This window comes from Mustela nivalis (assembly GCF_964662115.1).
Source record: "Mustela nivalis genome assembly, chromosome: 13".
Classification (NCBI taxonomy): domain Eukaryota; kingdom Metazoa; phylum Chordata; class Mammalia; order Carnivora; family Mustelidae; genus Mustela; species Mustela nivalis.
The window spans coordinates 4,260,469-4,288,258 of NC_139032.1; the positions used below are offsets into that span (position 1 = coordinate 4,260,469).

A 27,790-nucleotide genomic window follows, 5' to 3' on the forward strand; every position below is an offset into this window, starting at 1 on the left:
GGCGTCCAGCAGGGTCTCAAAAAAGACCTGGGGGAGGAGGTGGGAAGGAGGCGGGGCCAGAGTGGGGGTGGGGGCGGGGGGGATGGTGAGGTTGGGGCCTGAGTGCGGGGTGTGGGGGACAAAAGGAGGCTGGATGTGTGCAAGGTCCAGGGTCTGCAGGGCGCCGTCTGACACCCGTGTCAGAAATCCAAGTGGCAGCACACGGGAGCCGTGCCCAGTGTACAAACGAGTGGATGAAGAGTGAAGGAATGACCACCAGCCGAGACCCTCGCTCGCTCTGTGACCCAGGGCAAGTGTATTTCCCTCTCTGGGCCTGTTTCCCTAAGGCTACGATGCCTCTGAGTAGTAATTCTTCTCAGCAAGTGGCTGGCTCCATTCGCTTTCCAAGACCGCGGTGGATGCCAGCAGCACCCGCTCTGGGCCTTGTGAGGACACGTGCTCCCGCGGTGGGGTGGGCAGCAGGCCCCGGAACACCTGACTGGAGCCTGGGCTGCAAGCACCATGCAGGACCTGTGTGGAGAGGCCCCTGCACACTCACCTCCCCAGCTCCTGTCCCTTTGTCCTCACTCTTCCTCCTGTGGGAACCGCTCAGGCAGGCCCCTCACTCCCACCACGGCCCCTGGGCCTGCCCAGACCCCAGCCTGTGCTCCCATCCGGCAGGCTTCCCTTCCCCGCTTCTAGGGATTGTCCTGTGTCAGCACCCCGGGGGCTGCTGGGTAGGGAGGAGGAGGAGCAGCAGGACGAGGAAGAAGCCAGTGGAGAAGCGAAGAGCCTCTGCCCTCTGTGGGTGCTCTGGAGAGTGAGCCCAGACCCTGGGCTCCAGGGCAGGCCGTTGGGTTGGGAAGGAGCCCAGGACCTGGGGACACGTGCCCACTGGGGCGCACACCGTCACTCACCCTGGGACCTCACGCTCTGCCGGAGTCATCTCTTGAACAGTTAGAAGCGGCAGCCTCAGGCTCGCCCATCACGGGCTCTTGCTGGAGACCTGCTGGGGACCTGGAGCCCTGTCTCCATCAGCACCCCCCGACTGACCCACACTGCCAAGTCCACCTCACGGCCCCCACCTCTCAAAGCAATGGTGCCATAGGAGATGCTGGGGAGACCTGGAGCCAGGCCCTGTGGCCCCCAGCCTGCTCTGCTGGCCCCTCTCGGCCCTGCCCTTGGCCTGTGTGCGCTCCCTACACATCTCCAGGGGACCTGCCCTCCTCTGACCGATCTGCCAACACCCACGCTGCAGGAGATGTGGCTCCACAGGGAGGAATTCCTTCCTGCACAGCCTCAAAGCCCGGTCCAGAATGGGCAGTGGGGGCATGTCTCCCAGCCCTGCTGTAGCCACAGCCTGTGGGGCCCACGGCTGGCCCCGGGCTCTCCCATGGACTGCAGCCGACTGCAGGGGGCAGCACGCTCTTTCATACTGAAGGATCCTGGTGATCAACCCCAGGGCTGGCCCGGTGAGGGCAGGGCCCCTTTGAGGTCACCATGGAAACCTGTGTATGGGGACCCCAGCCTGCTGGGCAGGAGGACAGGTCCCACACAGCTCACTAGGGGGCTGGCCAGGAGGACCCCAGGTGGGCTCCTGCTGTGGGGGGCCTAGTTCCACACCTGACCCCAGTGGAGTGCCCCATACCCAGTGGGTCAGTCCTGGCTGCCCCTGAGGTCTGGAGTTCTGAGACCCATGGTGACCTCCTATGACTCAGTCTCCTCAGCTGTCACGTGGGAACGTCCCGGACAGGGCGCCCCTGAGAAGAACCCACTAGGCCTGCGGACATAGGAGGTGCTCAGTGAGTGCAAAGAGCAGAGGTCAGGGGAGAAGGGACTGGACCAGGGAGAGGGGCCGGCTGGGCGCCTCACGGACCCCCTCACAGCAGCGGGACCTGCTCCCCGCAGTCCTCACTGGGCTGTCCCCCGCTCTCCCCTCCTTGGGGCCCCACCCTAAGGCTGTGCCCGGCTACTGGCCACCAGCATTTATTTTCACAGACCAGTATGGCCTGCTGCTGGCCAGGGGACTCGGGTGCAAATCTCGGCCCCACGTGATGCAGGGCCAGGCCTCCCCTGGACTCTGCGGAGTTTCTCAGGGAGGTCCCGCAGACATGCCCCCAGCGACGACGGCCTCTCCAAACAGGGAGGCGGGCTGCAGCAGCAGCTCTGAGAGCGGGCAGAACAGGAAAGTGCAGTCCAGGCCAGTCACAGTTCAGCTCACACGGTCCAGATGGGGCAGGGTGGCGGGGAGGGAAAGCAAGGCTGCAGACCTCCACCCGGCGTCCCCAGGTGCCCCCAGGCCGCTCCTTCCGCCTTCCGGAGCTGGGTGCCCCTCACTGCACAGTGGCCTGCACCCTGCTCCAGGCCATGCTGTCACAGCTCTTCCTGGACACACGCTGGCCACATGGGCCTGTTTCCTCTGCTTCAGAAAGAGGTCCCCCAAGGTCAAGTGTCCCGTGGCTTGTCCGCTGCCAGCAGTCCGAGAACCCCACACGCCTGCACATAGCCGTGGGCACAGGCCCTACTGTGGTGGCCACAGAGCCAGGACACGGGGCCGAGGCTCAGCTCACAGGGCCACCAGGCCAGGGTCCCCGCGGGCAGCCGCGCTCAGGGCTTCCAGCCACTGCTGCCGCAGGTCCGCCGATGGGGTGCTCAGGTACAAGGTCTGCTGGGCCTGCTGTAGCCGCCACACGTGCCTGCTGTCTGGCCTCTCCACAGAGTCCAACACGCTCACTGTGCAGCCGGCAAGGGGGATGGTGCGTGGCGGCCCGCCATCCTGCAGCAAGGAAGAGCTGCGTCAGCATCCCGGCCTTTGCCGCCCACAGAACACTCTTTCCCACGGGCAGACAGCAGAGGGCTGACTCTGAGCAGCCGTGGAAACCAAGGCCCCAGGATCACAGGACTGAGCAGGGCTGGTCCCAGACAGTGTGGCCCAGGCCCCTCTGGGCGCCGTGCACCTAGGCTCCAGGCTAAGAATTGGGGCACAACCCCTAGCACGACTGGGGGAAGGTGGGGGACACACCTGGCTGTCTCTCTGCAGGTGCAGCACCAGCTCCAAGGGTTCTGACGCTGGGATGGTGGCCCACACCTCACTCCACACCACACCGCTGTCCGACACCTGCAGGGAGCTGCAGAGCATGCTGGGCTGGGGGTCCACAGACACTGGGTTCTGGAGACATGAAGGGTGGGTCAGGGGCAGCCTCGCCGCAGGGGTCACTCTCATGGGGAGGGGGCAGGCCTTCCCTCCTGGGAACGTGCTGGACAAGGGCCTGGGCTCGCCTGACCCACCCCAGGGTCACCGCAAGGGCCTCTGTGTTTCAGGCTGCACCGTCCAGGGGACTGAGACAATGAATGGCGTTGGGCCAGAAATAAAGAAAAAATGGAAGAGTTGGAACCAGGGTGTGGCTCATGAGAAAGGGCTGTGTGGGCTTCCCCGGAACACATGCACCGTGCACCACACACGTGATGCACACCACACACACGCACACTGCGTGCACGCACATGGCAGACACACGCGCCACGCACCTAGCATGTGCACACACACACACATACACACACACACACACACACTCTCTGTCCTGGCACAAGCCAACAGCTGTGAGCACTGCAGAGGCTACTGGGGACAGGGGCTCCCGTCACGAGGCTCCCAGCATCGGCCTACCCACCTCTGGGCCGTGCTTGGGCTCCTCGGGTACCGCCTCAGGGCTGGGGCTCTCAGGTACCGCCTGCTGCATCAGGAAACACTCTCGGCAGACGCGGCTCTGCCTGCCATTCTCAGCCTTGAACTCGGAACACTTCCCACAGATGACCTGCAAGGCAGAGGGCACCTGTGACCCCGCCCCCGGGGACAGAAGTCTGTCCAGGAAGAGACCGGAGGGGCTGCAGGGCCAGGAGGGACACCGCATGGGGAGGGGAAGGGCTTCTCCGCAGGAGCCTCATCAGAGGGTAAGGACCCCAGTGCTGGCCCCATCGGCCATCCCAGGATTTGCCTCCTCTCCTAGAGGGTTCCCGCAGTTTGTGTGCACAGAAAGAAAATTGGGCAGAGGCACCAGGTACATGGAATGACGCTCCGCATCACTAATCACCAGGGAAATGCAAACCCAATCCACACTGAGATATCAGATATTGCCTCACACCTATCAGGATGGCTAGTACCCCAAACACAGGCAATCAGCATTGGTGAGGATGTTGGTGAGGACGTGGAGGAACCGACCCCTTATGCATCATTTGTGTGAATGCAAGAGGGAAGAGCTGCTGTGGAAGACAGATAACCAGTCTCCAAAAACACTGACAACGGAGTTACCCTAAGACTTGGCCATTTCCATGATTTCTATTTTTATGGATGGTTGGATTAGTGAGTAGATGGATGAAGACCCACCCATCCACCTGTCCATCCATCCAACCATCCACACATCCATCCTCCATCTACCCACTACTCACACACCCATCCATTATCCATCTGTCCATTCATTTGAGGACTCATCCTTCTATCTCTCCTTCCCCCAGTGTCTCAAGGTTTCATGCAAGGGCATGACAATGAACACCACACCTGGCACAATCTGCTGGAGCTCTTTGGAAAACCAGTTCTAAGACAGCTCCATGCTAAAGCCCACCTGCTAACATAAATTCCTTTTTAATAACTTAAGCTAGAAATAAGTAAATCAACAATAGTCCTTTGATGAGGAATAATCTTCCCTTTCAGTATCAAGTTCAGAAGCCCATCCTCAAGAGAAAAGAAAAGGGTTCTGGGGGCCTTTGTGAGGAGAAATAGAGATGGTAATCACTTGGGGTACCAGTTGAAGGTAGCCTCACATCCCCCAGGCCCACTCAACCTTCACCACCGTTGGAGCACCTGGACCAAAGTAGCAGGAGGCAGCTCCCCCAACGGCTGCACCCCGCCCCCCCATGCCCTCTCCCTCCTCCCAGGCATGGCATCCCTCACCTCCCCTTCAACCCAGGCCACCCAGAGCTGAGCTCTGTGGTTCTGAATCTGGTCCTTTCTCAACCACAGCCCTGTTGGTCAGACACCAGAGCTGACCAGAGGAAGGAGGTTAATGTTGACTTCAGACGGGACATCGCCTGTCCGCTCCGGGGCGCCAGACCTCGCCATGGTCCAGGGGCCCCGGCACTGAGTGCCTGCACTCACCGCGCCACACAGCTTGCACCGATGCTTCCTCTTGGTGATGGAGTTGAAGGTCTCACCACAGCTTCTGCAGCCCTGCTTCTCTTTGTCACGCCTGGTCTTACCAGACCCCCTCCTGGGCTCAGGCTGCGGGAGGCAAGTATGCAGGGGCCATTCCGTGAGCACATGGGCAGCACGTGCACAGAGCAAAACGCAGAAGGGAACGAAGCTGGGGCGTCGGAGCCTCAGCCCCCACCCAGCCCTGCTCCCCAGGCTGCCCTGTGGTCACCAGCATGCATGCGTTCTAGGTGGGTCTGGAACTCTGCCCAGACCGACCCGGTAGGTCTGAAAAGGTGGGGCCCAGAGCCCATGCTGGAGAAGGTCTGCCCTGTGGCCCCGGCAGGAGGCAGTGTCTGCGCCCGGGCCAGAGTCGCCGAGGCTCAGGGGCTGCCTTGGGCCCGCCTGAGCACTCAAGGGGCGGGTTGGGCTGTGCTCCCTTTCCCCTCTGCCAAGCTGTCTGGTCCTCCCACCCAGGAGTTGACAAGGGGAACAACAGGAAGTCAGGAAACAACATGGTTTGGGGTCACAGAGCTTAAACAAGCTTTAGACAAGTCATGAGGACACCATGAACGCCTTTCTACACGTTGGGCCAGGTAGGCCGGAAGCTCAGAGCCCCCGCCGAGACGGGGCCGGGTGGGAGGGCGAGGGTGGGGCTCACTTTCCTCCCCCCACTTAGTCTTTACAAACAGGCACTTATTTCCCTCTTTGTCAAACTATTGATTTCACTGTTTTAGTTTAGTCCCAAACTAAGGGAGCGGCTCCCTGCACACGAGGAGGAGGCCAGGCCACAAGTGGGATGCAGTTTAAAGCTGCCCCTGGCGCGGCTCAGGGAGAAGGACCCAACCGCAGAGCGGCTCCTGCAGAAAGCAGACTTTCTGCACAGAGGGGTTGGAAGAGCAGAGAGAGGAGACGGGAAGCCCAGCCAGTCGCTCCTGCTGGCCGCCTGGGCCGGGGACCTCCTAGCGGGCGGCTCACCAAGAATATCTCAGAAAAGAGGAAGAAACGCGGTAAACAAGCAGAAAGCAGACGGTCCCCCTGCCCCCTCACCGCCACCCAGTGGCTCCTGGGACAACAGTGTGGGAGTGGGGGTGGGTGGGTGGCTGTGTGCTCTGCTCCTGGCCCCACTCCTGTCCAGGACCCCAGCCCCACGGAGACAAGAGCTTTCACACAAGCAGCAGGCAGGCAGGAGCAGGTACAGCATGAGGCTTTGGTGGGGGCTCAGCAGAGTGGTCAGCCGAGCCTCAGTTTCCCCATCCGGGAAGGAGTTGTACAAGGTGGGGACCAGCCCCCACACCCTGCCCTTCATTAGCCATGAGACCACGGACGATGGTCTCCTTCCTGAGCCTCAGTGTCCCCATCTGTACAGTGGGGTTGACAACGGCTCCTGAGGCCCCTCATATATGGATCCCAACTGACTTGGCCAGTTTCCCCTTATGTTCCCACTTCTCTCCACCCCACTCGGGGTTCCTCTCCCAGAGACCATCTCAGGACTGCGCAGGGCCAGACATGGGAGGGGAGCCACCTGGGGCCTGGCACGCAGGGCAAGGAAGGAGAGACAAGGGGAACGTGGCCGTCCCTGAGGTCTGCCGTGTCCCAGCAGCCACCCCCCAACCATCCCTCAGGGTGGTCCCACTGTCCCTGTATTCCAGGTGAGGACCCCAAGGGCTTGGGAGGTGGGAGTGGTCGACAGCAGGGCAGCCGGGCCCAAGGCCAGAGCCACAAGTCACTGACACCAGACGGCCATGGGGGCGTCCCGGGGGGACAGAGGCATGGCTGGGGGCCAGAGGAGAGGGCTGGCCCAGGACGGATGGAGGAGGTGGCTGCAGTGGGGCTGGGGTGTGGCGCCAAGATCACCGGCTGCAGGCCAGTGGGACGGAGGGCATTTCTGCAGCAGGGGGTGCTCAGGCCTTCTGCTTGGATGCCGGGACATGGAAAGGCCCGGGCCAAGTCCTCAGGCAGGTACAGAACTGGGGAATCTGCGAGTCTCCGCCCAAAGCACCCAGTGTCCTGGGGCACGGGCAGTGATCTCTGCCCAGGGCAGACTCTGACTCATCCGGGTGTTTCTAGCTCCACAGCACAGAAGACTCGGGCCCCAAAGACGGCTTGACAACCAGCCTCTGATGGCACCTCCCAGCTGGCTCTGGGTCCTGCAGACTGTGGACACAGGCCCTGCCTGGCCCCTCTGCTCCCTGTGGGCAGCTCTGTCCGGGACCCCAGAGCATGGCCTTGGAGCAGAAGGGCAGCGCTAGCTTTGTGCACCCTAAGGTCGTGGCCATGTGGTTGGACGGGACCTGGCTCGGCCTCTGGGAGGGGTGCCCATGTCCCCCTGCAAGCCTGAGCCCCAGAAAGCCTCTCTGTGAAGAGCTACATGACTTCTGCCGAGCAGCCACCTTGTGAAACTTCCTGGCCTGGGCTGAGCTCCTCTTAGGAAAGGGGTGCTTGCAGAACCGTGTGTTTGAGGACACCAGGGCTCAGGGAAGGAGACCAGCAGCCACATGGGGATTTACCTTCCTCTCTGAGTGTGCTAAGAAAAAGCTTAAATCTGCAGCAAGGACCAGTCTTTTGGTGTCAGACTGAAAACTCATTTTGAGCACCTTCCACTAACGCACACTGAGCAGGTCTCAAACCCTATACAGCCGGACCTTTACCCACACTGAGCTACCCCAGATCCACTAACATCTCTGTTCACAGGACACACCCGTGAGAAAAGCCTGGAGCCACTGTCTGTGACTGTGTTTGTGCGTTGTGGGCCCTGGGCAGGTGCAAAGACCCTGCGGCAGGGTAGAGTGAGAGGAGAGAGGGCCAGGAGGGCGAGGAAGCCCCTTGGGGGTTCATGGGCTGTGACAAGACCATCCCTCTCTCATTGTCCATGCCACTTCCATGCTGCTGGCCTCAATGACACTAACTACTGGGAACCATATTCTGTTCCCCAGAGCCACGAGGCAGCTGCACCGCTTGAATAAGGTGGGGGGGGGGTTCCTTCTGTCCTTTGGCCCCTACACCCATCATGTCCCCCAAATGCTCCATCCTTCCCTCAAAGCTTCTTAAGGTGTTCCCTGTGCCCGGGAGCCCAAGGACCTACGTTGGGGGCCCAGGTTCTGCTCTAGCATGGGGTGGGCGCTGTGGTGTCTGGGGGCACCTGACCCAGGCCTCCCAGCGTGGGCCAAGGCTGGAGACGAATCACGCTTACTGAAAATCCAGCTCATGTTGGGAACCCTGCTCCCTGTGGCCAAAGAGACAATGGCTACCCCCCAAAAGCCACTTCCAGGGCCCCCTTCCCAATGCAGGGTTTGGAGCAGAGGCTAGGCCTGCCCATCAAACTTCTGTCTAAAGTGGGGCTGCCCAGAACAACGACCAACCCCCAAGGGCAGCACAACCTCACTGGGTAAGCTCTGGGCCTTGATGTTGAATTCAGGAGACTCACTAGCAGTTCCAGGCTGATGGACAGGCAGCACCCGCTGGGGTACTGGGGCCTGGGAGGTGAGGGCGTGGGAGAGGGAGAGAGAGGTTGACAGGTCAGAGAGAGTGGGGGACTCAGGAGCAAACCCAGGGTTGGCCCCAGGGCGGCTCTGTTTGGGGTTAATGAGCTGCCCACATGGATAAGATCCATGCCTAGGGCTCAGGCCGGGACTCAGGCAGACAGCCGCAGCGCGGCCTCCGGCCCTTCCCCACCAAGTCTGTCCAGGAGCATCCCTGGCAGCTTGCAGGGGGTCACCCTCCCCTGGTGTCTTGGGGCACAGCTGTCAGCAGGGCTCACAACGGGTGGGCCAGTTAATAACCGTGCTCCCCTGCCCTGGACGCCCGGACAGGCCAGGCACCCAACATCCTCCCACTAATCCCCACGCAGCTGGCAGAGAGGAGGGGCTCTAGCACGTCCACAGCCTGCCCCTGCTGGGGGGACATAGACATAGGCTGCCCAGCCCCCTCCCTGGCTGCACCACGCAGGTGGAGAGAAGGTGAGCAGGCGTGGGGGAGGGTTTGGGGCACCATCGCCTTCCTGGGCCTGCAGCAAGGACCTCCCTCCATCCTCCTGGGGCCTCGACTCCCAGGGCCAGGGGCTGACCATCCCTCTTCGGATGGCCGAGCGGCCTAAGGATCAGGCACCACCTTAAGTTGTTTTAATCACATACTTTCCACAAGGTAAAGAGCACAGTGCCGTGACCACCCAACGGACCTAATAGACGCGGGGGTCCCAGCAGGCACCCTCAGCCCCCTCCCAACCCAGCCAGAGACTATCACTGTGGGGACTCAGCTCACGTGGGGGTGGCTCACCCACGGACCTTGCCCCAGAGGGTTCCCTGGTCTGACCCCCCCCCCCCCAGAGGGCTCCACAGTCTGACCTCACCCTGAGGGCTCCCTGATCTGACTCCCACCCTGGAGGGCTCCCTGGTCTGGCCCCCACCCTGGAGGGCTCCCTGGTCTGGCCCCCACCCTGGCGAGCCCCCTGGCTGACCTTGCCCTCTACCTCCTGCCCCTGCCAAAGCTGGGGGAGGTCACTCACCCCTGCTGTACCCCCTCCACCGCTGGCTGCCACTGCCGGCCCCTCTGAGCTGGAGCCCACCACCTGGAGGGAACAGAGACAGCCAGCATGAGCGAGGGTGCCTGGCCACGCGCGGACACCAGCGCAGCACTGACCACCGACAGCACCCCCAGCCCTTCCATTTGGCCACAGGGTCAGTGTTTGCTGGGACTTTGGGGACACACTCCTCCCTGGGCCAGTGTGGGACGCCCCTGGAGCCTGCAGCAGCCCCCCCCCCCGCCCCGTGCCATCGTGTCACCAGCAGGACGTGGCCCTGGGTTCCACCTCCACCCTCAGGCCTTCTAGGGCCTGGGCAGCCTGGCTCCTCGGGTACTGCTGTAACCACAGACATAGTTCTGAGTCCACAAGGCCTCTGTTCAAAGAAGCCTGGGAGAGATGCAACGTTTTCTTCTAAAATATATTTAGACAGCAAGATAAATGGATGCAAATGCTGAGTGGCCAATAAGGCCGTGAGGAGGGTGCCAGGCCTGGTGCTGGGGACACGGGGCTGCTGGGCTGGGCTGGGCTGGGCATCCTTGGTTTTAAGAGCACCTCTGGCAGGAGGTGGGCGTGAGGACCCTCACTCGAAAGGCAAGGGCGGTTGTGCCTTCAGGAGGGGGCTCTGGTCCCCATCGGACTCCCAGTGGGCAGCTGCAGCCGACTTCCCCCAACTGGCCCTGGGCAGGGCCCCTGCCTCCTGGCTCCCCTTGGCCCCAGGGTGGCTCTGTATGGGGTTAATGAGCTGCCCGCATGGATAAGATCCCAGGCCCACCTCACATGTGGCTTCATGCAGGCCCATTCTTCCTGCCTGCCCCTCGTGAGGCCTGGCCCCCGAGCTGGTGCTCAGCAAAGGACAGGCAGGGAGCGACACCTGCCTGCCAGCCACTGGCCCTTGGCACAAGGGAGCATATGGGGACCAGCTTCCCTTGGAGATGCCAGCCCTTCCTCAAGGGGCCTGGGGCACACCCCCTCCAGGTCCCTCCCTCGTCCCTAGGACACTGGGGCTCACAGGGGAATCTGGAGGGAGGGATGGGTCCTCCTCTTGGCCAAAGGAGCCGCTGAAGGCCTTGAAGGTCTGGCTGTTCTGCTTGTGCCTCTCGATGGTGGCCTCAATGACCTGACACAAAAACCAGAGAACGAGGGCCATCAGCAAGCTCGTCCTCGAGGGCAGGACCCAGCATGCCTCTGTCCCCACAGTTAGGTCCTACGGTCACGCATGTCCCCAGCTGACCGGACACAAGTCCCAGGCCCACCCTGCAACGCGGCTGGTGCCTCCCACAGCGTTCCAAGCTGCTGCGGATGCTTCCCGGACACCCCAGGTGGACCGGCAGACACGGCTCTGTTTCCTGCATTGGCCTGTCCCCCTCACATCTGTTCCCATTTCCTTTTTCTCTCCTTGCCCAGCTTTCTCTCCTACGAATTCTAGAAGCCACAGCCCTTCCCAGTTGATGCTATACCAGGATCCTTGCCTCAGCCTCTGCTCTGACCTTCGCCCTCGTGGGCTTTGGTCTCTGTTCCCTGTGTCCTTCGAGCCAAGTCTGCTCTGGCTGCCCCAGGACACTGACCAGCTCCCTGCCTGGCTGACCACCCTCAGGCCCCCACCCTCTAAGGCCAACTGCTCATCCCATGTAACCTGCTGCTCCTGCTGGCTGGCGGTGGGGAGAGGGTGAGGGTCCCCTTGGGCCCCCCAGACAGTGCAGATCCACACCCTGGGGGAGGGCCCCCCACCTGCCCGCCTCCAGCCCTTCGCACCGGCATATTTACTGCAGCTAAGCAACTGAACGGACTGACAGGCTGGTAGCATCTGAAGGGACTTAGCGAGGGTACTTCATCAGAGGGACGGACAAAGCCTGGGGAGTCACAGGGCCACTCCATCCCTTGTTTCAGCATTAAATGGCCATACTGTGCAAGAATTTGGTCACCTGATTACTTTAAAATTTTAGGAGCTTCACCTGAATCCACTCTTTTTTCTCCTCTTCTGTCCTACAAAAACAAACACAGTATCTTATTAACCTGGCCTTAAACACGATTAACCTCCACACTCCTCTCAACCCTGGGGCACACAGCTGAGCTGCTCAGAGCTTCCAAGTGCAGCTCAAGGCCTGGAAGACAGTCCTTGAGTGCCTGGTACACTGTGGGCAGGCAGGGTCAGATGCAACGGGGGAGGGGGGCAGGTGTGCAGTCAAGGGTGGCCAGGTGGGTCAGGTGTGATCAGGTGGGGGCAGGTGTGGAGTCAGGTGTGTCCAGGTGGGTCAGGTGTGATCAGGTGGAGGCAGGTATAGCTAGGGGAGTCAGGTGTGTCCAGGTATATCTAGGCAGGGTCAGGTGTTGTCAGGTGCTGTCTGCAGGCCCCTCTACAAGGGATGTAAATCAACACCTCCTAGGACCACAATGGGTACTTACCAAGATCTCACATCACTGGAGGAAATGAGAGATGGGATCTCCCACACATTCCCCCAGTGAGAGCACAAGCCTGGCCCCAATCACTGGGCGGGGGGGAGACAATGGCCCCCAAAACTTAAAGCAGATGTGCTACCCTTTGATCAGCAGCTCTTCACTAAACTTTCTGATGGACAGAAGGACAAATATGCCCTAAACAGGCATGAGAATGCTGAGTGCAGCACCTTTGCCACAGCTCCCGGAAGGAGCCCGGGTGCCCGGGAGCAGGAATGGGTCGGGCGATCGTGATGGAGAACTACACTGCTTCTGGAAACGAGGCTCGGGTATGGGATGCTGTCTGGCAAATTAAGTGAAAAAGGCAAGAAGCGGGATGGGCTAGACAGTAAATAGCTGCGTGTGGTTTTACAAACTCGGGACACGTTCGTGCACACAGAAGTCTGGGAAAGGCTCCTCAGAGGTGACTGAGAACATCTGCTGGGCGGGGGAAGAAGGCCGAGGCTCAACTTTCATCGACTTCCCTTCGGAACTGTTACATTTTAAGCCACAAATCAGTGATTATGATGAACCAAAACCAACATATCACAAGGTTATCCTGTTTAGAAAAAGGAGCCAACAACCGAAGTGTTGAGTCACAACAGCAGGCGCGGGGACGGCCACCCATACCGAGTCTGCAGCTCCAGGCACCGTCTCCTTCCCGTTATGATGAACGTGGGCGCCGCATTTGGCTTGACGATATCCTGCACCTAGAGGCCAAGGGCCAAGGGCATAACAAAACAACCGGTTGCTTAGCGGGCCCGGAGGGGCAGCCCTGTGCTCTCAGACACAGAGGTCTTTCTTGAGGAGGGGGCACAGGCGACCCAGTGGGCGGGACACTGGGGGAGCTGGTCCGTGAAGGAGAGCTAGGACCTCTCATCCTCGGCACTTGGAATGGTGCGGGCCAAACCCTCCCGACTGCCGGGCTTCCCAGCAAGTCAGCCGCCCGCCCCACACAAACGGAAGCTTTCCCACTACGGCACCTGAAGGCCCCTGAGAGAGGAATGGGAATCTTAAAAGGGCCACGAGGCTCTCTACCGCTCTGCAGGGGTCTCTGATCCACCAGCCCCTATGGTGGGAAGCCACCCCCCAGCCCCGATACCCCACCCCTAAGACACTGCTGGATGTGGCCCTCAGGCCCCCGACTCTCAGCACCGCAGCCTGGCTGTAGGGGGAAGCGGGCCCAGCCAGAGTCGGACTGAATCAGGCCTCAGAGCAGGAATTTCCCAAATGCCCCAAAGTTAAGGGTTTCTGTGTTAGCACATTTAGTTACCCACCCACCACTAATTTCTTACATAAAACACCTAGGAGAATCATTTCTTCGAACTATGAAAAAAGATTTTTTCCAGTAGTTTTTAATTTTAATGATGTTTCTTGAGCTGGGGGCTCAAAGAATTTCAAAATAAGTATTTTTTCTTGTATCCCTAGGGCCCACCTTCACATGTGAATACTGACAGAGTACTTGATCCAGTCGGTATTTGTGGAGTGGGGGTTAACTCAGAGCCCTCCCCACAGGAGGGGGGGCAGAGTCCTGCTCTGTGGCCCCCAAGCAGGAGACGTTGAGAGGCTGAGGCCCTAAGGGGCGGCAAGGACAACACGTCATCCAGCCCCTGAGCCTGCAGAACATCATCCGGACTCCAAGCCGGCGCGGGAGAGGACAGTGCATGGGACCAGGGGACCAGGGACTGGGCAGGGAGGGCACCCCGTCCACTTTCACCCCAAGCTTCGCCTTCAAGTCTGTAAATGAGGCTCTGAGCACCAACCTCACAGGGACGGAGGCTGGCCCAGGCCTTCATCCTGCACGCACAGGGCAGCAGCGCCCGGGTGGGTAAGCCAAGTATGGAAACTGGGTCCATGCACAACGCCAGGCTGAGTGGCACTCAGAAATGCCCAGGCCACACGTGGGTCACAGACAGAGATGACGCTTGAAAAGGGTGCAGTGGTGACCCTCCAGCAGCCAGAGCCCAGTGTCCCCACCTCGTCCAGCGCCCTGCCAGGGGAGCAGGTGAGAGGGCACGGCTTACCCACCTGGAGGCCCGAAATGTCCATCTTCTCCCGGACACTGAACTTCTGGCCCATGAGCCGCAGTTTGGGCACACAGTAAAGGATCATGCTGTTGAACTGCAATCGAGACAGGGACAGGGTGAGGGATGTCACCCCAACAAAGGAGGCTCGACAGAGAGGAGGCGGGAGGCACGGCTCTGCAGCGAGGCTGGGCAGGGCGTGGCTCCCTGGCGAAGGGGCGTGGCTGTCGTGGTGAAGGTGCGTGACAGACAGGAATGGACGCGGCTCTGGTGAAGGGTGGGGAGGGCAAGGGCGTGGCTCCCGGGGAGGGAGCTCGGCAGTCGGGACTGGGCGTGGCTCTGGGGAAGCGGGTGGTGGACAGGGGCGCGGCAGATGCGGCTGAGCACGGCTCTTTGGGAAAGGCGTGGCCCTGTGCTAAAGGGGCGTGGTGGGGCGTGGTTCTGGCCTCGCAGGATGGGGGCCCTGGGGCGGGGCGGGGCGGAGCGGGGCGGGGCGGGGCCTGACCAGGAAGAGGTGGCGGTCCTGCGCGGTGCCGTTCTTGGCCGACAGCTTCTGGATCGGACCCTCCTTGATCAGCTCGTTGGCGGGGTTGACGATGTCCTCCTCCCCACCCAGTCGCTCGTACACCTCCAGGAGCTTGTGCATTTTCTCCTGTGCGAGACACAGGGCTCAGGCCCGCGGCGGCCGCAGGGGGACCCCGGGGTGAGGGGATCCCCCCTGCAAGCATGGCCCGGAATCAGGGAACCCAAGACCGGGCAACGAGCCTCCTGATAATGGGGTGGGCCGGAAAATGCGGGGTGACGCCGAGGCTGGGCAGTGAGGGATGGACCCACGTTCGCCCCCAGAGAGCCGCTACCACCACACCACCACTGCCGCGGGCCAGGCTATGCCCACACGCAAGGCAGGTATCAGTTCATTTAGTTCCCGCATTACCCCAGGAGGTAGGGGCCATTTTATCCCCTATTTACGGACCAGGAAACTGGGCTATGGACAAACCCAGTGAGCCGCTAGAGAACCAGGATGGCCCTTCTGCGGTCAGAGGAGATATTTCGAGCTGTTGCTGCTCTTGCCCCGGAGTCATCACTGCCTGTGGTGACCCTGCCTGGTTCCCTGTTCCACACTTAGACCATGTGGCCCAGTGCCCTCATGACCAGACCTCTGCCAGTCTGCAGGTCCTCTCCCTCTGGCCTCAAGGCTGGCTGAGTGGTCAGCGGCCAACCAGTGCCCCTGGGGTGTGATAGGAAAGGGGTGTCAGCCTGTGGCCCCAGCTCTGAGCCCAGAAGCCATGGTCCCTGACCAGTTGCTACCAGCGCCCCGAGGAAAGAATGCGGCGGAAGGCTGGGAGAGCTGGGCTTGCAGTAACATCAGTCTACATCCCAGAGCCTGGGCTTGCTATGCCACCGCGGCTGCTGCCCTCACACCTGGCCAGTCTCGGCCTACACAGCCTGTAAGCAGGCTAGTCTGGCTAGCCCTTTCACCTCTGGTCAAGACACACGTGGTCGATGTGCGTGTGGGGCCAGAAAGGGGAGTTGGCATGGAGCGTAAGCAGAAGCAGGCAGGGCAGTGCCAAAGGGCCTTGCATGTACTGGGGGGCTGGGTGTGCACCCCGCCTGGACTAGGGGAGGGTGCACCTGCCATGTCCTAGGGGGCTGGGTGTGCACATGGGCCAGCTGGTGTCACCTTGCGAGCAACAGCAGGCTAGAGGATTCTGAGCACAGAGCAACAAGACAGGTTCCCCACAGGAAGCTCTGAGCTGGGGAAGTGTGGATCAGAAACTGAGTAGACAGCAGGTGGGGCAGCTGGGAGAAGCCTGGGCAGCGGTCCAGGCTGAGGGGGGTGGGGACCAGCGGGCGTGTGAAGAGGCTCCTACAAGCACACACTGATCACTCCCTAAGGCCATGGCCTGGGATAAGACCTGGACCCAATGCCAGAGCCCCCCAGCTATCACACCTGGTGGGCAGAGGCCTCAGCAGACCAGGAGAGAGAAGCACTACAGGTGTGTTGCAGGTGGGAAGGCCTGGGGTGAGGTCTCAGGCCTTGTCCGCACCCCTCAGAGATGAAACCCAAGAGGGGCTTCCCTAAATATCCATAGGCCCTGTGTGAGCTCACGACCGCAGAGCTCTGAGAAGCACGTCTTTCGCCTCCACCAGATTTAGTCGTGGGGAGGTGGAAAGGGACGTTTGACAGAAAGGACCCAGAGTAAACCATGACCTGTTTGGGTTGCAGTGGATACCCCACCCACCATGGGCCTAATCTCTGGCTGGTCTGTCCTGGGGCCCCAGAGCAAACCTGGGGACAGGCACCTACGGAGGACACAGCACTGGGCCGCACATAGCAACGGCCATGCTAAAACAAGTCGCTGCCTCTCACTTCTCATGACTGAGAGACGTGGGGTCAAACAGATATTTCACCTTTTTTTCCTCTCAAAAAACAGCAGTGCCTGTGTGAAAATAAACAGATCTGAGGATTGGGAGACACAGGGTGGGTGGGGACTGTGGCAGCCTGGAGAAGGGCTGAAGGCACAGGCTGGGGCGCGGGACTTCCAGGGTTTCTCAGGAAAGTCAGGAGTCTGGATTCTCCTGATCTGTAGTCCTGGGCAAGGACTTAGAAATTCTGCCAAGGCACCGTGCAGGCCACACAAGGGACAGGGCCACCCGTAGAGAACTCCCTGATCCACAGACCATGGGCTTTGGAGGTGTTACAATAGCAGGGGGACAACAACAGGGGACACTGTCCCCTCCACCTCTGTGCTGTGTCCCGAGGCGGGGCCCTCAGGAGGTGAAGCTTAGACGAGGTCATGGTCTTGGGGGTAGGTGCACCATGATGGGGTCACAACCCTGATGAGACACCAGACAATACGCTCTGGCTGCTCAGAAGCCAGGGACAGAAGGTGCTGGCACCCAGCTGCGAGATACACAGTGTGGCCCGAGTCAGTCTGTGGGATTTTGTTACAGGGGCTGGTGGAGACAGGCACTGGCTGAGATGGGGTCGTAGAGTTAGGAACTGGCAGGCCTGTGTGTCCTGTGACGGAGCCCCTGTCCATGCGGGGTGTGCCTGCTGCGGGGCCCTCGGGCATCCTCCACGAGCTCCACACTCACCATTTTCCGAATGGCAGCGTTGGAGTGGTTGGCAGCGGTGGAGATGAGCTCCAAGGACCCTGCAGGAGGAAGACGCAGAGTCAGGCTGCAGGGCGCCTGCCGCCTTTCCAGGGGCTGCCCTGCTCCCACCCTTCCCTGTGGAGGCCGAGGCTGCTCAGGAGACCTGGCCCTGGGTTGGGCCCTGCAGACACACTCCGTTTGGTGAGGAGGTCTGCTGGGGCTGGCATCCCACTCCCCAAGCCACCCCCAGCCCCATGAGGCCCTTCCTGGGGCCTGACCTCTGCCAGCATCAGCAGCTCCCTCCCCAGAACCAGGGTCCTCCCTCTAAGGGCAGTGGGGGCAGGGCGGTTTCTCCCTTGCAGTTACTTCCTGAGATGTGCTTAGGGAGCACTGGGCCATCTGCCCCGCTCTGTCCCTGTCCCCGTCTGTCTTTCTCTCCTCTCTCCCTGTGGGTTCCCAGCAGGGGCCCCAGCTCCCACGTGGCCTGGTGGCTGCTGGGCTCACTTTCTGCGTCCTTCCGATCGGGGGCATCTCCTGGGAGCCTCTTCAGATAGTCCTTGAGCAGCAGCTGGTAGCGGGGGACCCTCTGCACGGGCTCCAGCATGTGGTGCTGCAGCGTCAGGTTCCCACACACCTCCTGCTTCTGTGGGGGAGAGAGGCAGCACGTGGCACCCGCAGAAACATGTGTGGACCTGGCCCCCCTTTCTGGCCTCCTTGGCACCTGGACTCTGCTGACTGCAGACTACATTACAGCAGGGTAAACCGAGGCCTGGAGAGTTTGAACAATGGAGCAAGGACCCAGACCCCCGTGCAGGCTTTTATAAAGGTCCTCAGGGGAAAGAACTCATCCTTGCGGGAAGGCTTCCCTCCCGACCCCACGTTCACTTACATGATTGCTCACTCGGGTGCCGGGGGCTGGGCCTCTTCTTCCCTCCCCGGACACCAGGGGGGACTGAACTCCCAACTACGACGGGGGACCTGCGGCCCTGCCTAGAAGCTGCTCTGAGTGTGACTGTGTGCTCTGATGGAAGTGCGGCCCTTAGCGCAGGGGTGGGTGCTCAGGCCTCGTGCCCTGCCCCCCCACCCTGGCCCTCAGTCCCTGCACCGCACCTCTGCCACCTCAGTGCTGTCCCACTGGGGGCCCTGCCTTTGCTGTCTGCCTCCACTCCCTGCAGGTGCCCAGGCATGTGCTCCTTGGTTAAGATGCCCCAGCCTTCCCCCTGAGTTTGCTGGGGGCCACGCTGTTCCCCTGCTTCTCCCCGCCTGCCACCCGGGCCACTCAGGGCTCATAAGAGAACAGCCTCCAGCCCGAAGGAGCTCCAAGTGCCCTTGACATGACAGGGCCCAAGGAGCGCCGTTGGCAGCTATCACAGAAACAACCCTTCTCAGGGAGGCTAATCAGGGGTGACCAGGAACCGGACATTCACAGAATTCCAAAGTATCTCCCTGCAAGAAACTTCCTAAAGACATGAGGGACACACTTTGGGGGGGCACATGCTTTCTGGGAGAGGAAACCACAGTGCACCTCGTGCCCCAGCAGGAGCGCATGGCCCCCACACCTGTACCTGCCTAGACCTCCAGCCTCCCAGTGCTCTGGCCAGTGGTGCTGACACAGGCAGTGCGAGGTCCTGCTGGTCACTCAGGGCTGGGGCTCGGCCATGGGCACAGCCTGGGAGGCTGGAGGGGGTGGTCTGTGCACACAGCGGGGCCGGCCCAGACCAGGGGTGAGGGAGCTAAAGGAGGAAGGACTGGAACTGTCCTCGGTGGGCAGGGACACAGAGGCATCTAGGACTCCACACTAGGAAATCCTGGGTGATCCGAGGGGGAAGCGCAGAAGGAGGAACGTGTGTCTGTGGGAATGCACATAGGCACACACATGTGTGTCTGGTGTGTGTGCACAGATGCGGTATGTGACATTCAAGCATGGTGCTCAGGGTACACAGGATATTGGGACAAGTAGCTAACTATTCACAGAAAGAAAACTGGACTCTTACCTCACACCACAACCCACCGGGAAACTATTCTCGAATAGCAATTCTAATTTTTTTAAACAAAGACATAACATTAGGGAAAAAAGTTATCTAATCATGAGATAGGAAATACATTTATAAGCATTACTTTGAAGATTTTTAGAACCATTATTTAAAAACATTAAAAAAAACCATTATTTTATTTAAAAACTGGTGAATGTGGAGCACCTGGGTGTCTCCGTCAGTTAAGCCTCTGCCTTCAGTTCAGGTCATGATCCCAGAGTCCCATGACTGAGCTCCGCATCGGGCTTCCTGCTCAGCAGAAAGCCTGCTTCTCTCTTTCAGATAAATAAATAAAATCTTTTAAAAAAAGTTGTTTTTAATTTAAAAATCTTTTTTAAAAACTTCACTTTAATAAAGAAACTGGTAGATGTGGCTCCTTAAAAACTAAAAATTTTGTTTAGTAAACAATGTTGTAAATAAAAATCAATGGGGGGACGCCTGGGTGGCTCAGTTGGTTGAGCAGCTGCCTTCGGCTCAGGTCATGATCCCAGCGTCCTGGGATCGAGTCCCACATCGGGCTCCTTGCTCCGCGGGGAGCCTGCTTCTCCCTCTGCCTCTGCCTGTCACTCTGTCTGCCTGTGCTCGCTCGCGCTCGTTCTCTCTCTGACAAATAAATAAATTAAATCTTTAAAAAAAAAAATCAATGGGGAAAATAACTTGTAAGACACAGGACAGATAATAAAAGACATTCTTAATGTGTAAAAGCCTGGCAAACGGATAAGGAAAACAACACTGAAGAGCTGGGAAGGGGCTGTTTGCGGGAAGAGAGAAAGCAGGGGATGAGCAGGTCCCACAGGCCGGCAGGTTCACGGAGGGAGGAGGGAGAGAGGCAGGAGTCACAGTCGCATTGGGATCCAGAGTCCACCCAAGGACAGTGACCAGACAGACCACACACCCTCTTGGAGACGCTCCCCGTTGCCTGAAAGGACGACAGGACTTGTGTCCCGGAGTGATTTAGCAGGGCAGGGACGCAGCGTCCCAGGATCTCCCCACGCTTCCGCGACCCCCGCGTGGGCCCCCGCGTGTGCCGGCCGCGGGCCTACCTGGATGCCGTGGACTACGTCTTTGAACACCGGGGAGCGCTGGGTCCAGGCGCTCACCAGCTCCATGGCCCGGTCAAAGTTCTTGACGTACTCGCCGTACATCTTGAGAAACGGGGCCAGCTTCTGCAGGATGTCCCCGAGCCGGGGGTTCGTGTCCCTTTGTGGGGGGAGAGAGGTCATCAGAGGGGCCAGGGTGGGACGGGGACGGGACGTCACCCGGGATCCACGGGGTAATGGCCCGACTCCCAACGCTGAGGGATGGTGGGCAAACTGGTCACCCTCTCTGAGCCTTACTTTTCCTCCCTGGTACCATGTAGGGGGGAACCACGTGTTACATGGAGGTACACGAGAGGATCCCGTGGGCTCTCCAGCTGTGCGGACACAGGATCGCTGCTCCAGGCCAGGGGTGCCAGTGGGGACGTGACCGCTCAAATGGCAGGCCCTCATCAGAGAGAACCTGTGAGGCCCCATGTCACCCCTTAGCGGAGCAAATTTCAGGAACAATGGGATGAGTGGACGCAGACAGTCTCATTGGAAAGCAGCAGGTTAATAATAAACCCGGCACAGACAGGGATTTGAAAATAAATTTCAAGAAGCATAAAATATACCCATAGTCTTTAACCTTTGAACCACAGTTCTAAGGGGAAGTGACCCTAAGACGTCATCAAAAAGCAAGAAGGCGTGAGCACAAAGCCACCAGGGTGGCATCACGAGAATGCGCTCTGGTCACCGTCCCTGGAGGGCGGGCTGCCTGTGCAGGCGGGCTGGTGGGCCTTCTTCCCTGCGGTCTGTGCACGAGAAGTCTCTCTGGGGTCTCAAGGAGAAAACCCATTTTTAGCAAGTGTGGACTGTGGACAGAAGGTCAGCTGGGCCCCGAGCTTTAATCTGATGGCCTTAGGGACACAGTATGACCTGCTCTGCAGGGGGAATGAGCTCCTCATGAAGACCTGCAAACAGGGGCCCTCCCTGGGCTGGGCAACTGAGGGGACGCCCGTGAGTCAAGGCTCCTGGCCTCTGCACCCTCACTCGCCTGGCTGCTGCTGGAGAAGGGGCTTTCGGGGAGCCAAGGGGCGGAGCTCCCGACGAGCCCAATGCCCCAGGAGACCTGGCGCTCAAAGCCAGGGGGGAGAAGAGAGGAACCAGCAGACAGCCCAGAGCAAAGCAGCAGCGCCGGGAAGAGTAGGGGACGCACGCAAAGTGGACAGTGGCAGGCGGAGGGCCACGCCTGTGATGTTTTACTTTCCAGACTCAGAGTTGAGCCGGCGCTCCACGAAGAACAAGCAGATGTGGCAGAGGGACAGAAGGATAGCCCCTGGGGGCGGCCGGAGGATCCAAAGTGCCCTGGGAAGGGGAACACCTCAGTCTCCAAAGCAAAGGAGGGAAAACAAAACTGCTAGGTCCGTTTACTTGCCATTTGGTGTTCACAGACCCCACAGAGCCCGAGTAGGGATTAAAGGAGCTTTCAAGCGCAGACGAAGCAGCGGAGGCGTGGGGACGCTGTGGGTCAGCGCTGCCCCAGGCCCGTGCAGGGAAGGAGCCAGGGCCTGCGAGACAGCCCCCCACCCTGCCCCGTGCCTGCATGTCTCTCGGGCACACAGGCTCTGCACGGAGAGGCTGGCCACGAGAATCCGCGCAGCTGCCGTGGCCCAGTGGCCAGGAACCCGGGGCCACACTCACCACTCCTGCGTGATCCGCGTCTGCAGCTCGGGGAGGAGGAAGTGCCCATGGAAGCGATAGATGGACGAGATGTTGGAGAAGATGCCCGTGGTGACCTCCGAAGGGATACCGGCTTCTGTCAGCTGGGTGCAGAAAACCTGGGGGTACAGAGGCCCGTAGAGTGGGTGCTGAGCTGGGGGGAGGGGCTCCTGTTTTCTTAACGAACCTCCGCTTCATCAAACGGGCTCAGACCTATGGTTTTGAAGCCAGCTCACTGACGGCTAAGGACTGCGGGGGAGGCCGACACAGTCCTCTGCTGATGCGGACTTGCTGTCCCGCCTCTGCCTACCTCTCAAGGGAGCTGGAGGGTCCGGATTTCCTTTCTCAGCTCTGTGAGCTACACATGGACCCGATACCTGGCAGAACTCTGGGTGTCCACCAGAGGTTTACTTCCTGTGCTCATAAACCCGGGCTGCTCTGGGGACAGCAAGCTTCCCAGAGCCCCTTTCCATGCTCAGATAATGCAGCTGCCAGGAAGAACCCCTCCAACTAGGTGACGGGACAGGACCTTGGCCCCAGAGCCCCAGGCTCAGACAGCAAAAAGGAGGAGTTTATGGAGGAGACTCACAGTGGCCTGAGTTTCAGTGTGAAGGCCCTCATACTCCAGCTGGAAGGGCCAGCCAGCCCTTTCAGCAGCCTCTGAAACCGGCAGCCCACAGAGGCAGGACCCCAGCCCTGGGGGGCTACCTGGTCCAGCAGGTACAGCCGCCGTACATAGGTCTCCTCGGTGTGCAGGAGCTCCTGGGCGATGTGGAGCAGCTTCGGGGGCTCAGAGCACTGCAGAGAGAGGAACCACAGGTCCCTGGGGAGGCAGGTCTGACATTGGGGGTAACCAGGGGGCCTGGGGGCCAGAAGAGGCCACTAGCGCTGGGCCAAGGGGCTCAGTTCTCACAGATGGACTTCTCAGGAAGGTTTCTGGGGAAGGCACAACAGCTCCTGCCAACCCCCCTAACCATCCCAGATACAACTCTGCCCTCCTGAGACCTTGACCGCAGAGCAGCTACAGCAGCCACATCAAAATATTTTGTGGCCTGCTGTCAGCAAGACAGCAGACTAGAACGCTACAGGCTCTCCTTTCCCCAGAGACATGGTGCCGACAACGTATGGAGCGGAATCCCTGTGCGAGAACCCAGAGGAGAGCTGAGAAGCTATCGCTCCACATCACGGTAAAACCAAGAAGAGATTCCAGCAAATGGGGAAACCAGGCAGCATCCGGCACACCCTTTCGTGTCCCTCCCCAGGCAGCAGAGCATGGCCCACGTGGAATGTAGAACCTAGGCTGGAGGTCCCGCTCCGGATGGAAATGAGACAGTGAGCCTCACATCCAGGGCTCTGACACATCTGGGGGCTGCCCAAGGGACTGCTGGCTTCTGTCTGTCCAACTGGGAGTGCTGACATGACCCAGACCAGAGTTTGAAAGTCCTGGAAACAGGCCAGCCGTGTGCAAGACAGAAGGCTCTAACTTCAAGGGGCTTTATGTAATTACAATGGTAACCACAAGCAAAATATCTATAGAATATACATGAATGGAAATGGGAAAGGAATCAAAATATACCATTAGAAAAATTCAATAAAAAGTAAGGCAGACTCTAAGAAAGGGACAAAAAAGCCACAAGATGTGTGGAAAACAACTATCAAAATAGCAATGATCCCTCCTTATAATTATTTTAAACATAAATGGATTAAACTCCCTAATCAAAAGACATGGATTGGCTGAATGGATTTAAAAATCAGCGTCTGACCACATGCTATGCACAAGACACCTTAGATTTAAGGACACACACACAGGCTGAAGTGGAGGATGGGTAAGATGGGGCATGCAGACGGACTCTCTCTTCTCCAAAGAGAACAGGAGCGGCCACACGGATATCAGATGAAACAGACCGTAAATAAGAAATTGCTACCAGATATAATGAAAAACATCATATGATGATAAAAGCACCAACTTTCTGAGAAGATAAAACAATGAAAAATATTTATGCACCAGGGGCGCCTGACAGGCTGAAAGAGTGTGAGACTCTTGGGGCGCCTGGGTGGCTCAGTGGGTTAAGCCTCTGCCTTCAGCTCGGGTCATGATCTCAGGGTCCTGGGATCAAGCCCCGCATCGGGCTCTCTGCTCAGCAGGGAGCCTGCTTCCTCCTCTCTCTCTGCCTGCCTCTCTGCCTACTTGTGATCTCTGTCAGATAAATAAATAAAATCTTAAAAGGAAGAAAGAAAGAGTGTGGAACTCTTGATCTCGGGGTCCTGAGTTTGAGCCCCATGTTTGGTGCAGAAAGGACTTAAATTAATAAAAAGACTTTAAAAAAAAAGTTTAAACAAATAGCTATGCACCAAACCTCATAAGTCCTAAATATATGAAAGCACACTTTGACAGAATTAAAGGGGAAACAGCAGCATGGCAATTGTAGGAGACTTCAGTGCTGCATTTTCAACACTGGGCAGGACACGTACACTGAATACCAGTGAGAAAACAAGAGTGTGAACAGACATACAGACGCAGACCCCTCACCCAGCAGGAGAAGGCACATTCTTCCCAAGTGCACATGGAACATTCTCCATGATGGTCTATATATCAGACCCCAAAACAAGCATTAACAAACTTCAGATTGAAATCACATAAAGTATTTTTTCCAGTCACAGTAGAATGAAACTAGAAATCAACAGCACAAGAAAAACTGGGAAACCCACGGATAGGTAGAAATTAAACAACACGGTCTTCAAGAAGAATTGAAGAAGTCACAAAGGAAATTAGAAAATAGCTTGAAACAAATGAAAATGAAAATACAAACACCAAAACTTAGGACGCAGCAAACGCTGCTGTAAATGTGTGTGTGTGAAAAAGGAAGAAAGATCTCAAATCAACGATGTAACTTCACACTTCAAGAGATTAGAAAGAGAATGCACTAAACCCAGAGCAGTCAGAAGGAAGGAAATAGCCGAGATCAGATCAGAGATAAATGAAACAGAGAATAGAAAAACAATGGAAAAAATCAATCAACTCGAGTTGTTTTTTGGAGAGATCAACAAAATTCACAAAACCTTAGCCAAATTAACTAAGATATAGACACAAAGAAGTAATATTAGAAATAAACGAGGAACTATTACAACCAACATCACAGAAATAAAAAGGATCATGAGAGACTGAAGTGAACAGTTACACTCCAGCAAACTGGGCAGGCCAGACCAACGGATCAATTCCTAGAAACACACCAAGCCTGAAGACATGAGGAAATAGGAAATCTGAATGACCAAGAAGGAGCAAGTGGATTGAATATGCAATGAAAAACTTGCCAACAAAGAAAAGCCTGGAACCAGTTGGGTTCACTGGAAAATTAATACCAATCTCTCTCAAGTGCTTCCAAAACACTGACAAGGAGACAACACATCTGAGCTCTGAGGCCAACACTGCCCTGACACCAAAGCAAGGCAAAGACCTTCCGAGGACCCTGGAGATAAACGACCCTGGCGAAGACTGATGCAGAAGTCCTTGACAGGACACCAGCAAACCCGACTCAACGGTACAGAAGAGCATTGGACACCAGGACCAGGGGAGGTTTATTCTGAGACTCAACACCCGTGAGAAACACTTGTGATGACCTGCATCGCTGCAGAAGCAGCCTCTGACAACATTCACTGTCCCCCTGTGACAAAACCACCAGTAAATGGGACTTAGACCACAGGACGAAGGCTGACCTCTGCTACCTGGGTGGGGGACGCGAGGCATAGGGTCACCCTGAGGACAGGCCAGGGCCTGACCGAGCACATAGACCCAGAAAGGTTGGCACATCCGTATTGCAGACATGAAGGCCTGGGCCGTCCCCCAGAGCCTGCGTGGGCAGGCGGGGAGCAGGCCTGGGGTGAGCACCTGCCCCCCACGACCTGGGAGACGGCAGGCCAGCGGAGCTCCCCCTGAGCACGCCTTGAGAGCCACCGATGGTGTGGCACGTAGTAACCACATCACTCAGTTTCTACGTTGTAAGGCGTCTGCACATCTCGGGTCCTTGTTGACCCACGCCCTGTGCCTTTCATGCCCACCGGCCCCTGCAGAGCCACGCCAGCACCTCCGTGGGCTCTCATGGGCCCCCCAGCCCTGGTCACTCAGAACCAGGTGCCACACACCGTGGAAGCCTCTGTGCAGCGCCAGGTCATTCAGGCTTGCCAGTCCTAAACCTGCTCACCCTGCGTCACCTGTTCCCTCCCACAGGAACAAGACAGGCCCTTGCGCAGTTTCCACCCCCTCTGCCTCCTGACCCACTCTGGTGCTTCCCGTGTGGCCCCGGGGCCTGGCCTGCTCCTCCTCGTATGAACCGCAAGCAAGGAGCTGAACTATCTTTTCAATGGCCGACGCACCCTGACCTCTCGGTGTTTCCATACCCGAGTAATAACAAAACCTAGGTTCAAACGTGACTCCCAGCCGCCTGCTCTCTTGAAGCTGGCTCACTACAGTGTGGGCACAAGGCTGTCCTTCGTCTGCGAGGCCTGTCTTTGTCACGGGGCCCTTTAGCCAGGACTGTCCCCACCAGGCCAGTAGATCGGGCGCCTCCTATGACGCTTGCGGGACCCTGTTGCTCAGGCCGTGTCTCTGGGCCGTACCCTCTGCTTCATTTCCTCGTCCCCACGTACCCCAGGGCAGACCCCAGAGCCCAGCGTGCTGTCGGGACGCAAAGGGGCTCTCTCACAGCAAACCCACGACGGCGTGGGCACATCTGCTCCCCGAGACGCCTGCTCCTTTCCCACCCCTGCCACGCCCCATGGTGACCCTTGGTTCCCTGGTCATAACACAGGGGCTCTGCAAAGGTGGGCAGCCAGCCCTGACGGAGGGTGTGGTGGTGGCTCCGTGAGCACTGAGACCTATGGCCAGAGTCCTGGGGGTGGGGCCCCTGCACCCTGCTGAGGACGTGGGACCTAGGCTTGGGAGTGAGGTCGTCACATGGGGAGCCGGAGCCCCTGCCCTCCCCGCTGACCCACCACCGGGCCTCTCTGACCTCACAAAGCCTCAGAAGAGCCCCTGCCACCCCAGGACGTGAGGGCGGCCTACCTTGGCCGGGTCGGCAAGGTCCCCTGGGGGGCTGCTCTCCGGGTCAGGCTCCTCACCGCTGCCTTCGCCCACGTCGCTGTCGGCCACTTCCTGCAGGGCCTTGCCTTCTGGGGCTCCGTCCAGCTGCGGCCCCAGGACTGTGGGGCCCTGGCCAGCCTCGCTGCCCTCCCCGCAGGGGAACTGCTCATTAGCCACGCTGCAGGAGGGGCTGTCGATCCCGCTGTCCCGGTTGGGGAGCTTAGCACCACCATCCAGCTCCCCCGAGGGGCCTGTATCCGGGGGGCCATCCCGTGCAGCAGCTGGGCTGCGGGGGCTCCCAGGGTCAGAGTCCTTGCCGTGGGCTCTAGGTCCGAGTGGCAGTGCCTGGAGCTTCCCTGGGTCTGCCCTCGAGAGCTCTGGGGAGGAGCAGCCAGGCCCAGAGTTCAGCTCCCCCAAGGCAGCAATGGGGGGCTGGGCTGTTGAGGCCCCCCCTCCTGACTCCATTGTCACAGCGGAGCTCCCTGAGCTCCAGGGGGAGCGGGCCGGAGGGCTGCCTGTGGGGGGAAATGAGCAGGGTCAGTGCCAGCCAGGCACGGGCCAGCCCCTGCACGCAGCCCCGAGAGCAGCCCCCGGTATGGCCACCCCGAGAAGGGCCGTGTGGGGGCAGCCCACACAGCTCCAGCTGGGTCCTGTCCAGACAGGCCTTTGCGGAATGGCAAATGGAAAGCATTTTATTTTAAAAATA

General features: G+C 59.0%; 2 protein-coding genes across 5 annotated transcripts in view; one reads left to right on the forward strand and one right to left on the reverse strand.

Annotated features, from left to right (window-relative positions):
- The window catches only part of IPPK (inositol-pentakisphosphate 2-kinase), a 400,388-nt gene that overhangs the window by 190,457 nt on the left and 182,141 nt on the right, over positions 1-27,790 (forward strand). The window lies entirely within an intron of this gene.
- The window catches only part of FGD3 (FYVE, RhoGEF and PH domain containing 3), a 49,086-nt gene continuing 23,245 nt past the window's right edge, over positions 1,950-27,790 (reverse strand). For all 4 annotated transcript variants that reach the window (XM_082694279.1, XM_082694278.1, XM_082694280.1 and 1 more), the window contains exons 3-18: positions 27,067-27,599; positions 22,716-22,805; positions 21,990-22,126; positions 20,313-20,469; positions 17,741-17,879; positions 17,237-17,295; positions 14,643-14,789; positions 14,142-14,234; positions 12,744-12,823; positions 11,633-11,663; positions 10,690-10,797; positions 9,663-9,725; positions 5,126-5,248; positions 3,645-3,788; positions 3,002-3,148; positions 1,950-2,755 (exon numbers count right to left, since the gene is read on the reverse strand). In XM_082694279.1, coding sequence (XP_082550405.1) covers positions 2,546-2,755; positions 3,002-3,148; positions 3,645-3,788; positions 5,126-5,248; positions 9,663-9,725; positions 10,690-10,797; positions 11,633-11,663; positions 12,744-12,823; positions 14,142-14,234; positions 14,643-14,789; positions 17,237-17,295; positions 17,741-17,879; positions 20,313-20,469; positions 21,990-22,126; positions 22,716-22,805; positions 27,067-27,549 — 2,211 coding nt within the window. In that variant the 5' untranslated portion in view covers positions 27,550-27,599 and the 3' untranslated portion in view covers positions 1,950-2,545. The remainder of the gene's footprint in view (positions 2,756-3,001; positions 3,149-3,644; positions 3,789-5,125; positions 5,249-9,662; positions 9,726-10,689; positions 10,798-11,632; positions 11,664-12,743; positions 12,824-14,141; positions 14,235-14,642; positions 14,790-17,236; positions 17,296-17,740; positions 17,880-20,312; positions 20,470-21,989; positions 22,127-22,715; positions 22,806-27,066; positions 27,600-27,790) is intronic.